Raw genomic sequence first — 12,580 nt, 5'->3', positions numbered from 1 at the left:
ATTGTGTCTGTTCACTTCACCATTAAGAAAAAATGTTGCTTCATCACTGAAAACAAGTTTCACACTGAACGCATCCTCTTCCATGACATGTTGCAACCGCGCCGAAAATTCAAAGCGTTTGACTTTGTCATCAGGTGTCAGGGCTTGTAGCAATTGTAAACGGTAAGGCTTCTGCTTTAGCCTTTTCCGTAAGATTTTCCAAACCGTCGGCTGTGGTACATTTAGCTCCCTGCTTGCTTTATTCGTCGACTTCCGCGGGCTACGCGTGAAACTTGCCCGCACGCGTTCAACCGTTTCTTCGCTCACTGCAGGCCGACCCGTTGATTTCCCCTTACAGAGGCATCCAGAAGCTTTAAACTGCGCATACCATCGCCGAATGGAGTTAGCAGTTGGTGGATCTTTGTTGAACTTCGTCCTGAAGTGTCGTTGCACTGTTGTGACTGACTGATGTGAGTGCATTTCAAGCACGACATACGCTTTCTCGGCTCCTGTCACCATTTTGTCTCACTGCGCTCTCGAGCGCTCTGGCGGCAGAAACCTGAAGTGCGGCTTCAGCCGAACAAAACTTGATGAGTTTTTCTACGTATCTGTAGTGTGTCGTGACCATATGTCAATGAATGGAGCTACAGTGAATTTATGAAATCGCTTCAATCATTTGTAATAGCCCTGTATTGCTGGCTTGGAGATCGGTTTAATATTCAAGCGCTTGTCCTCAATGGGAGAGAAATGTAATTGAGTAAGAGTCTTACCATATTTGAAGATATGTGTGGCACTTTGCGCGGTTTAGTTGCTAGTGCAATATTGCGATAGTGTAAAATAGCTTTTTTACTGCTGAAAGTCACGTCTGTACTAAGACAGAAAAGGTGGACGGTGCTTCCCTAGGACTGAGAAGAATCGTGACATATAGCTGGTGTGTGTGTAGGCATACGATAATTTTTTCAGGCGCTGTACAGGTATAAAAGATAACTGCATTGTTTGTGTAAAATAGTTATATATTGCATTGTAAAGTTACTATGGCTTATGTTGTGTAAAATGTATATATATTGCATTGTAAAGTTACTGTGGTTTATGTTGTGGCATGAAAAGAGAAGATCCCTGCGTATGCTATCGTTAGGGACGTATAGACTCAGCACATCGATAACTGCGAGGGAATGAGAAAGACTTCTTACATGGAAAATTATGTGCGCTATAGATACTGAGATTCGTTCCACAAGCACAGCTGTCACGAGGAGACATTACCTGTACATCGATCGGTGTTGGACTGTAGCAGCAATCGTAATATTTAATTGTAGTTAAACTGGTAAATGTGTTCCTGGCTTCCAATATTCTTGTGAGTCCCGTATGTGTTTGGTGATCTGTAGAGAACTTTGCGGGTTTAACTGTCAATGCAATTTAGCGATCTGTGCAAAATAATTTTACCGCTGAAAGTCTTGTCTGCAGAATGAAGAAAATGTGGGTGCTTCGATATTGGCGGCATCAGTAATTCGGTGGGTAAATTGGATAAGAGCTAATCATAATGCTCGATTCATTCACAAGACATCCTCTGTGCTGGGATATAGGAGTCTCTACATAGCGGTGGGAACGTTTGTATGTGTTGAAAGCAGAAAAGATAACACGTGATGGACGGGGTATCACGTTAGGACCGCTGGGAAGAGTGCATTCGATGCTATTCTGCTCTATTTTCGTAAACAGGTTCTCTAAGGGCAAGAATTTCCGTGCATACAAGCTGAGACATCACGAAAACTCCCACAAAAGTGCACGTTAAGTATTTTTGGGGCACTATGACATTTACTACAGTTCAACTTGTTTTATATTTTAGATAGTATTGTGGCTTCAGTATAACATGGAGAACATTGCTAGATGCACTTGAAATGGTAAGTAGCTATGCGCGGGGATGTGTCAGCCACACGTCATGCATGATCTGTTAGAATCGCTAGGGAGAAAGCAGCTTGTGCTATTCTGGAATGGTTTTCTGCAGCGTCTTCGCCAGACCGTAGGTAGAGGGAGGGTAACAGCGAACCCACGTTTGTGCGGCCCAGTATGGAGCATCTGCGCTCTGTAAATAAGTCTTCGCTCCTGTCCACTAGCGTCAGCAATGGTGCCTAGGTGAACATGTATTTCGAGAGGAATTTCTGAGGTACCAAGTATGAAATGGATGTTGCCACCTCATGCATTGAACGGGAACAAAAAATGGTTCAAATCGCTCTGAGCACTATGGGACTTAACATCTGAGGTCATCAGTCCACTAGAACTTAGAACTACTTAAACCTAACTATCCTAAGGACGTCACACACATCCATACCCGAGGCAGGATTCGAACATGCGACTGTAGCGATCGCGCGGTTCCAGAACGCAGCGCCCAGAACCACTCGGCCACTCCGGCCAGCCAAACGGGGCCCTTTGTGTGGTTTGCCAGCTGATGGTTGCATCACTTTGCAGGGCTGTTGGTAACTTTCTGTGTGGTCTAGTGGACAGGGGGCAGTGGGTGGTGTCTGCATACATTGTTTGGGTCTCTGTGGTATTGTTTTTAGAGTGGGTCTGTGGGCTGGGCTATGCATAATGTAGATGGTTTACAAGTTGATTTTGTGTCTGCACATCTGTGGACTGCATTAGTTAGGTGGAGTTTGTGTGTCTGTACTGAATTTACTTCGGTTATTTATGACCTGTTTGCGTGTCTGCAGAGCGTTTTTAGGAGTAGTTTACAGGTCTGTGGGCTGTGTGGCGTGTCCCCAAGCATGTCAGAACGTGTGTTCTGTATCTGTGTTATAAATATACTCCATCCCTAAATAAATTGTTCCAAAAGAAATAGAGTACACTCCTTCCTTAGTCCTCCCAGCAGCCCAACACAGGCTGAGTTATTTTCGCACCATTTTCCCCCTCCAGACCACCATCTTCGATTACATCACAGAAGGGATGAAAGCACCCTCTGGTGGCAGTACTGTGTACTAGGTTAGTTACACTCTAGATATCTTGGTGGAGACACTGTCTGTCGCCATTTTCCACCACCATCTTGGATTACTTTACAAACAACAGCATCCTTTGGTGGCGGTACTGTGAACTAGGTCAGTTGGACTCCAGACCCTGTGGCGAACATACTTGGTGGCTGTACTGTATGAAATTGTTTAAATAAAGGCTGGTGCATGAAAAATAAAGACTTATGTCTAGCTCTGGTCGAGTCCTTTTCCCACCAATCCCTAGGAAGAGGTGGCGGTCAGGTGACTTAGGTTTGTCCAAATGCCCTTTTTTCCGTGCTACTTTTTTTAGCTTAGTAGAGATACACGAATTGACCTTTCTTTACCACCAAAATTAAAACTTGGCGCCAGTCCCTTGGAAGAGGTGGCGGTCGGATGATATAGGTTAGTGGGGGTAGCCCAAGTGACCTATCTTCCCGCGATTTTCTTAGGTTGGTATTGACAACCATGGTGTAATGCATTATCATGTTCAAATTTGAACTTCCCACCATTTTCTGGGGGAGGGGAGGGATGTTACGTTAGTGGAGGTAGCCCATTTGACCTATCTTCCCGCCAAAATTGGAACTTCCCATCAAAATCCGCCATCTTGAATGACATCATGACTGCCATATTTGATGACGTCCTCTTTGCCATCTTGGATGATGTCATCGCCGCGATTTTGGATAATGGTACTTTTCGCCAGAAAATAGGTTGTCCCAATACTTAAAATATCCTGTGTGGACTCTAAGAAATCCCTGACTATGCAAATGTTCAGTTTACTTTATAAATCATACTGTTGACCACTACCTAGAATAAGGCTATTAAAACTACCCGATTTTTGTGTTGTCTGTCGCAGTTATCAAACCACAGAGAGTTTTGTTTTGCATTATATCATATGTGAGTCCCTTCAGAAGACAAGAGGTCACCTCATTTTCTTTGCGACCTGCAATGCAAGCACCCCACAATCACAGGAAACTCTTGCAAGTAACATCAGCATCAATGCAAACGTTAAAGTTCGATAGCTGACGACTGTAAAACATGTTGGAGTGATCGAGCCTGGGCGTTCATAACACCTGCTGTGCTGATGGTTCATGTGTTACTTGAGAGCATCCATGTTGCAGCATCACCATCATGGCTTTCTCCTCCTTCCTGAGACCCAACTCTCCTTTAGACATAAAACGCAGCTTTTCTTATCTCACTTCACATTTTGTTTTATCTTTTGGGCCGCATGTCGAACAAGTGTCAGTTCGAGGGTGATGGCAGGAGGCTTAGGGAAACAATGTCTTAAAAATGATTCGATAAAATCACTGGTTGATGTCTGAGTTGGGGTATACGATTATTTTCTTAAAGATGCAGTGCATACTGTAGATATTAAGATTAGGACTCAAATATTAGTTTGAAGATTTATGCTGTTAATAGTGGCTTTCCTTCGTAGGATATGACGAAATTTGAGTCTTTAGAAGCTCACTGTCATGTTCAGTGTATTTCACTGAATGGATGTGGGTTTGTGGATTGTTACCCCTCTGATGTGAGAAACAACGATCCCTTTTCTTTTGCTTTTTTTTTCAATCAAAGTATAAACACGCTTTTGTACTAATGCTAAGATATCTTTGAATATCTTTGCATATATTTGAACGTGCTCACCATTCAAAGGTAAGCAGTGTGTGACAGATATTTATCCTTTGTTAAGGAAGAACAGTCGGTATTAGGCAGATTTATTGGTTTTATCTGCACAATGTTGATTAAACCAAAAAGGAAATGAAGTTTAATTATTCAATTTTGCTTGGAAAACGCTGAATGCAGCTTCTATTCGTGATCCTCTTCAAAACTATGTCAGCTATATTTCCATTTAGAAATGGCCTACACAAAAGAAGAATAAAAATCGTTTAGATCATAATAAAACACAAAACCAGATGTTGCCACTGGATGTTATAGAGTAAACTTCATTACAGATGGCAGATAACACTTACCAGTTTTTAAATAACAGACTTTGGAGGTATTTTGTCGTACTAACAACCCATAGTACGTCACTACCGAATCAGTAACACTGTAATGAACGTTTGGCTATGTGGTAGGAGCTGTTAACTCAGTGGCTTGTTGACTTACTCCCATATCTGTGCAAGTCCGAACAATGTTAGTACAAGGGCCATCTTGCCCCTTTTGTAAGAACATAGTCGCTCACAACTTTGATATTCTGCTACTTCTATGCTGCTGGTGATGTGTCTTACTACCATTTCGATAAGAAATCTGAAAAATTACTATTTTTTGACTTACTACATTTCCCATGCCAATGCCTCAAATTTGCTAAATTTGGCAGCAGTCATACACACATACTGCCTCATGTGAACTACACTTGATGTGTGTTGTGTCTTAGCATTACAGGGAACTGCTGAGATATAGCTCCTAGTTTGGTTTTATTGTTATTTTCTAGTGTTCAAAGATATGAGACATATGCATGAATGATAATCACACAATGCTTTCGTTGCATAAGTGGACTGTAGTTTAACTGTTATGATGCATCATTATATGAATATTTATAGAATTCATCCAAGTTATAGCATTCGATGAGTGATATGCAAACCATGCAGCAATGTAATGGATGCTAGAAATAGGGGTGCGTGTGTTACTTATTGAAGTGTACCATAGATGCTTTTGGACAGATTGTGTGTGAGCCATAATGGGACATTATGTGCCTACTATTGAGCCTTAAAACTACTTTGTACCACCAGATGTGTACAGTGTGTACCAGCTACCAGATCATCATCTATCTAGGATACAATTTTTTTACCTGAAATAACAGTTTACAGGAGAAAATAACTAAAAGAATAGTTATTTTATGGGGAAATTTTAGACTCCACACACAATCACATCATTACTCTTAAACTGAATATTGTCAAACATTGATCTTCAGGAGTACTGAACCATTACTACAGTTTTTTCTGTGGTGGAAAATCATGAGCTCGCATGATAATTATTGTAACACGATCCACAGCTAGAAAAGTTGGTAACTTTCTCGTCTCCCATTACCTTAATATAAACTGCATATCTACACAAATACAACAGAATGTTTCTTGCAATAAGTAGCTGCAGTTCATCCATCCCCAACGTTGATGGTGGTGATATTGTGACAACAAAGATTTTGTCTTCTGCGGTTCCTCCAGCATGTTGTGGAGTGCTACATCGTGTCCTACTGCATGAGATACCTCTGTGATGACTTGTTGCCATCTACAAGAACAGCAACTGCTTGTTTTAGCACAAAACTGTTTACATCGTCTTTAAATATTTGCAGGTCTACGAATAATATCCTTATTCTGAAAGGATGATAATGATGGCATTTAATCTTTTAATGGCATTGGATATGTAATGAAGCATCAAATGAAATGCTTCCTGTGGAATTTACTCCTACCTGCAAAGTGTTTGCAGACTACTTCTTCTTCCAAATGATTATGCATCAAGTAAATTGTACTAACATAATGCTAACAGCGAAAGTAACCCTTTCATGCACTCAGAGGCATGAATTGTGGTGGAAGAGTGGACATTCACCATTCCTGCAACTTCCACATAGGTCCACAGATGGATAAAAAGGAAGGGTAATACCCAAGTTGCACTTCCATACAGCTGAGTAGTGTGAGAATCTTACTATTGCTGGTGGGTGTGGTCAAGGTGTGTTAATAACACATTATTACTGGAAATATTTCCGGTATTTAGAGAATCATGTAACATATATTTTTATACTGCATGCATATCGTGATCTCTGACAGCTTCTCTGGCTGGTTGAAACCGGCAAGTGTTATGCTGGGTGCTTCCTGTTGGCCTGCTCCTATCTCCTGCATGTGGGCATGTTCAGAACGCATGTATGTCGATTAGCAGGCAGTGACCTGCAGGGGCCATTGGCGAGGATGACACAGGGAACAGTAACACCCCACCTCCTTTGCTCAGTGCTCCATCCGTGATTGTCAGCAGCTTGTATTCGCTCTCGCTTTATCGGGATATGGCGCTCAAATGCTGAGGTTTTTCTTGATAAGGTGCTGTAGGTCCTACATACGTGAGAGACTGCAGCAACCAATGTCTACCTCAGTCATGGCCCGAAGATGCCTCATGACAACAACTGACCTCGACTGTGTCTTCACAGATGGCTGCCAGGTAAGTCGAGTGTGGAGGGCTACATGTAGGTCTCACGTCTCCACCATCACCCTTTTTCCCTGTCCCATACCTCAGTCGGTAAAAACGGGATTCTTATAAGATAACTTTGTTGTCTGTCCATGTCTCAATTTGTCTGTCCAACTGTTAAGATCCCTTTGCCACAGGAACTGGTAGACGTATCAAGTTGAAATTTATCTCACATGGCAAGTTCTATAGTATTCTATCAGCGTAAAAAATGTAAGCTTCTACATCAATTCGCTCAAAATATATGGCCACTTACATCCCATTTTTTCGTATCTTGTCATTATCGGTATCGGTAACAGGAAAAATTCTCGAAATTCTCGATTGGGAGAATGGATGAACCGTCTGTATACACAATCAAGTTTGTTCAGATCCCTCAGTGCGCGAGTCCTACTCCCAAGTATTAGAATTTTTTAACTTGTAGTAAATAAAGTGCTTGTCTGGTCTATTCAGCCTCTTTCTTAAAGTGCTCCTAAGTAGCAAAAACACCAGTCTTCAATAATCTCCTGCAGTATATTAGAGAAGTGGAATAACATCTCCATCTTCAGGAGACAGTTAATAACATACCTCCTAAGAGAACGGTAATGTATACAGTTGTACCTGTATGATCTAGCTACCCTTGTACATTTTTCTTTCCACCAGATCTTCGTCATTTCCCAGTATTGTTAAACGGTGCAGTCTCCTTAAATTTCTTTTCCCCAGAAATCGTTATATTAGGAAACATTCATTTTGTACGCCTTCAAATTATTTTTGTACCAGCCGCTATCACTATTATAGTCATTATTATTATTATTATTAGTAGTAGTATTATCACTAGCAGTAGCAGCAGCAATACTAACACAAAGACTGCTAGTATTAACTTCATAAGTCAGTAGATACTTACCCACACCATCACTATTGGCATTCATTTAATACCATCTATCATATAAAACTTGTTGTTTCCTAGGTAGCTATGACGAAGAAACGTGCTGTACGTGTGAAACAACCATCAAATGTAACAGAGGACCTGATGGCACAGTCAGATCAGGTTAAATAAGAAAATAAATTATCATATCATATATCGATACCACCCTATGGGCTGCATAAGTTGGCAAGTGAATTGTAAATTCCTGTCAGACTACGATTGTGGTCGTACAGCATTCAGCGGATCCAATTTGAGCACACCTGCTGAGCCACACCTCCAGTGGGTCTGTACCAGAGCGCCCTCTGTCAACACAATAAAGGATGGCTGGCAGCAGCGAGATACTCCCATTCGCAGTTGGAGAACTCTTCGCAATATGATTCTACACAGACACTGTCTAGTCGCGGCTGTGACACCATTGTCTGTGCTCTGTTTAGACAGCCTCTTACTTTTCCACATTGAGAGCTGGACTCTATTACTTGCTGCATTAATTGTAATGAGTCTTTGTCGACTTGGATAAATGCAAGTTAAATGAATCTTCTGTTTACAGTGTTAATTTGGTGCCTGACCATTTCTGCTCCTATTTGGCTTTCCTATGAGGACAGTCGCCACATGACTCCGTATCCCACCTCTCCTTACCACTGTGCACAAAGTTATACACAGCATAAATAAAATAAATAAATACTCCCATCCTATGCTAGAAATGGTAATGATTCTTGAAGTATAGATTTAGTACTTTTAGCAACGTGTTGTGAGTTGATTTTTTTCTCTATAATTTATTTACTAGTGCACTGGGGATGGTCTTCTAGTGATGCACCATACACTGATAATGTAATGTTAATGTATACTTGCTATGTATTTGATGCAAATTGTTATTTATTTAATGTGGTATAGACCTGTATTTGTTATCACTATTTTGCAGAATACGCCATGAAATCATTAATTTATTGTATTTAACAACACAATGTGACTTACCTCATAAACCAGTGTAGATTCAATTAAACTAACTAGACACTTAGAGTTTTCGAGTAATTTCAAAGTTTTAAATCCGTATTTTGAACTTACCACATACGATTTTTATTAGCGCTTATACAGATGGAATATGTACTCTTTTCCACAATAAAGCAATGATACAGTAACAAGATGACAGACATGTAAGGAATTACTGCCAAAAATATTGTTGTTGCTTGTACTTGTTAGGAATGATTATACAATACATACGATGAACGACTGGATGTCTGCAGTTTTCTTTTTACAGAGTTGTTTTTGTTAACAAAGTTTCTCCTTCATAAATGATTTGGGAATGGGGAAATCTTATTGGAGCCAGTTACTACTGTAAAATCTAAGCTGGTTATTTGAACAAAACTGAAAACAGAGGTGTCAGCTGTTTGTCACGTTAGCCTCATCGCCTGGCAACACAGTAGAAGAGACAGGAACTTGGTCTGTGAGTTCTCTAATAACTGGAGCTCCATGTAACAGAGAAGACAAGTATTCCATTGCAGTTTCAACCATCTCCAGTGCTGGTTCTGACCACGAGTAGAGTAGCCAGAGTAGCAGGCCACAGAAAAGTGTCCGCACTATAACGTGCAACAAGTACATCCTAGAAAGAGTGTTATTTTAATTAGAAACTGTAGTTGCTAGATACTAATTACACTGAAAATATAATTACAGGGGGTAAAACACAGTTACTATATCTGTAAAACACAACAACAACAATAAGATTAACACAGTACCAATACACCATCCTCTGGTCCTGTGTGATCTGCAATGTGGTGACCTATGGCGATTTGCTTTACAAATGTTGTATTCCTAATTCAGTTGAATATATTAATTTAAGTTACATAACTTTAACTATTTCCGTTGATATAAATTTATAATTAATCGTTAACATTATGGGGAATGAAATGAAAATTAGGAAACCCAAAACAATGGTAGCAGTGGGAGTGGAACCAGAGCCAATGAATTTTCAGTCAGTGTGCTTGACAGCTGGTCTTTGGTACTCCTTACGTGAACTGCCACTCGAAAATTCCTCATAGTCCATTGCGAAAAACTTTAGAGAGATTAATCACTGTTGACATATTCAAGTACCTCGTCCTGCCCACTGTATCACTGCCGTGGATGATTTACTTTCAATATCAGTGAATAAAAACGTTTAAAGTACTTATCATTTGACATATGTAGCTCTTTGCGCTCTATCGTTTGCAAAAAACCTCGTTCCAATATACCGAGCCGTTTATGATATATGACGATTGTTATGACCACATGATTCCCAAAGTCCAGGAACAGAACTGAGCGCGTAATACACAACTGGATACCAAAGATAAAAATAAATAACTCGAGAACGAAGTGAGATATCGTTTTGCTCTCAATTATAAATAAAACTTTTAGATTTCATCTATAAGCCGCTCTCAGCACGGAATAATGAGATCACGTCTGTGACAATTTAAGTCTTAAACTTTGTGACTAATAGTTCAATATTGCGAGGAACATAATAAAATGAAAAAAAAGAAAAGAAATCGGAGCAGTGGGAATCGAATCCAACCTGAAAAACTGCCAGTCACTGCATTTACCCACTGGGGTATGGCACCAATATGTCAGCCTTCTCTTCAAAACACTTCATACTCTAAGCTTGCACAATACTTTACATGCAGTCCGTAAAGAAACATATGGGCCTGGTTGTGTGACAAACGTAGCAGAAAATACGAGTATCAGACTGTGCTCTACGATATTTACGTGGTCACCAGCAGTCAGTGCTCTGAACGAACAGAGAAAATGATTTTTCTTCTGAACATTGGATGCACTGAAGTCAACAGCAACCATACTTTCCAGCTATTCGTTACTTCTAGATAATGAACACTCACACAGCACAAGATCCACTCCACAGCACCAGCGTTCTGGATCGTCAAAGACAACTGTGACTAAGAAATTGGTAATTGCTGTATTATTAACTTCAATAAATAAGCGGGTTTTTAGTTTTGGATCAACAATTTCCGGCTACTCTTCAACGTAACGCATCTATTTTTATACATCTAAATCTACACTCCTGGAAATTGAAATAAGAACACCGTGAATTCATTGTCCCAGGAAGGGGAAACTTTATTGACACATTCCTGGGGTCAGATACATCACATGATCACACTGACAGAACCACAGGCACATAGACACAGGCAACAGAGCATGCACAATGTCGGCACTAGTACAGTGTATATCCACCTTTCGCAGCAATGCAGGCTGCTATTCTCCCATGGAGACGATCGTAGAGATGCTGGATGTAGTCCTGTGGAACGGCTTGCCATGCCATTTCCACCTGGCGCCTCAGTTGGACCAGCGTTCGTGCTGGACGTGCAGACCGCGTGAGACGACGCTTCATCCAGTCCCAAACATGCTCAATGGGGGACAGATCCGGAGATCTTGCTGGCCAGGGTAGTTGACTTACACCTTCTAGAGCACGTTGGGTGGCACGGGATACATGCGGACGTGCATTGTCCTGTTGGAACAGCAAGTTCCCTTGCTGGTCTAGGAATGGTAGAACGATGGGTTCGATGACGGTTTGGATGTACCGCGCACTATTCAGTGTCCCCTCGACGATCACCAGTGGTGTACGGCCAGTGTAGGAGATCGCTCCCCACACCATGATGCCGGGTGTTGGCCCTGTGTGCCTCGGTCGTATGCAGTCCTGATTGTGGCGCTCACCTGCACGGCGCCAAACACGCATACGACCATCATTGCCACCAAGGCAGAAGCGACTCTCATCGCTGAAGACGACACGTCTCCATTCGTCCCTCCATTCACGCCTGTCGCGACACCACTGGAGGCGGGCTGCACGATGTTGGGACGTGAGCGGAAGACGGCCTAACGGTGTGCGGGACCGTAGCCCAGCTTCATGGAGACGGTTGCGAATGGTCCTCGCCGATACCCCAGGAGCAACAGTGTCCCTAATTTGCTGGGAAGTGGCGGTGCGGTCCCCTACGGCACTGCGTAGGATCCTACGGTCTTGGCGTGCATCCGTGCGTCGCTGCGGTCCGGTCCCAGGTCGACGGGCACGTGCACCTTCCGCCGACAACTGGCGACAACATCGATGTACTGTGGAGACCTCACGCCCCACGTGTTGAGCAATTCGGCGGTACGTCCACCCGGCCTCCCGCATGCCCACTATACGCCCTCGCTCAAAGTCCGTCAACTGCACATACGGTTCACGTCCACGCTGTCGCGGCATGTTACCAGTGTTAAAGACTGCGATGGAGCTCCGTATGCCACGGCAAACTGGCTGACACTGACGGCGGCGGTGCACAAATGCTGCGCAGCTAGCGCCATTCGACGGCCAACACCGCGGTTCCTGGTGTGTCCGCTGTGCCGTGCGTGTGATCATTGCTTGTACAGCCCTCTCGCAGTGTCCGGAGCAAGTATGGTGGGTCTGACACACCGGTATCAATGTGTTCTTTTTTCCATTTCCAGGAGTGTATTTTATGCAAAACTACAGAGAAAGTTCTTGTTAGAGGCTACTTTTCACTTTACCCCACCTCTAGGTATATTTATGTTCCGCTGCCGCGGTGGCTAAGTGTTT

The 12,580-nt window shown here is 42.3% G+C and overlaps 1 protein-coding gene across 1 annotated transcript in view; it reads right to left on the bottom strand.

The window, feature by feature from the left end:
* Positions 1-9,097: 9,097 nt before the first annotated feature.
* Positions 9,098-12,580, bottom strand: part of LOC126100866 (fatty acyl-CoA reductase 1-like) — a 144,242-nt gene continuing 140,759 nt past the window's right edge. The window contains exon 9 of the mRNA XM_049911533.1: positions 9,098-9,616. Coding sequence (XP_049767490.1) covers positions 9,397-9,616 — 220 coding nt within the window. The 3' untranslated portion in view covers positions 9,098-9,396. The remainder of the gene's footprint in view (positions 9,617-12,580) is intronic.

The sequence above is a fragment of the Schistocerca cancellata genome, chromosome 9 (genome assembly GCF_023864275.1).
Source record: "Schistocerca cancellata isolate TAMUIC-IGC-003103 chromosome 9, iqSchCanc2.1, whole genome shotgun sequence".
NCBI classification, from domain to species: Eukaryota; Metazoa; Arthropoda; class Insecta; order Orthoptera; family Acrididae; genus Schistocerca; species Schistocerca cancellata.
This window is presented reverse-complemented; position numbering and strand designations above follow the sequence as displayed.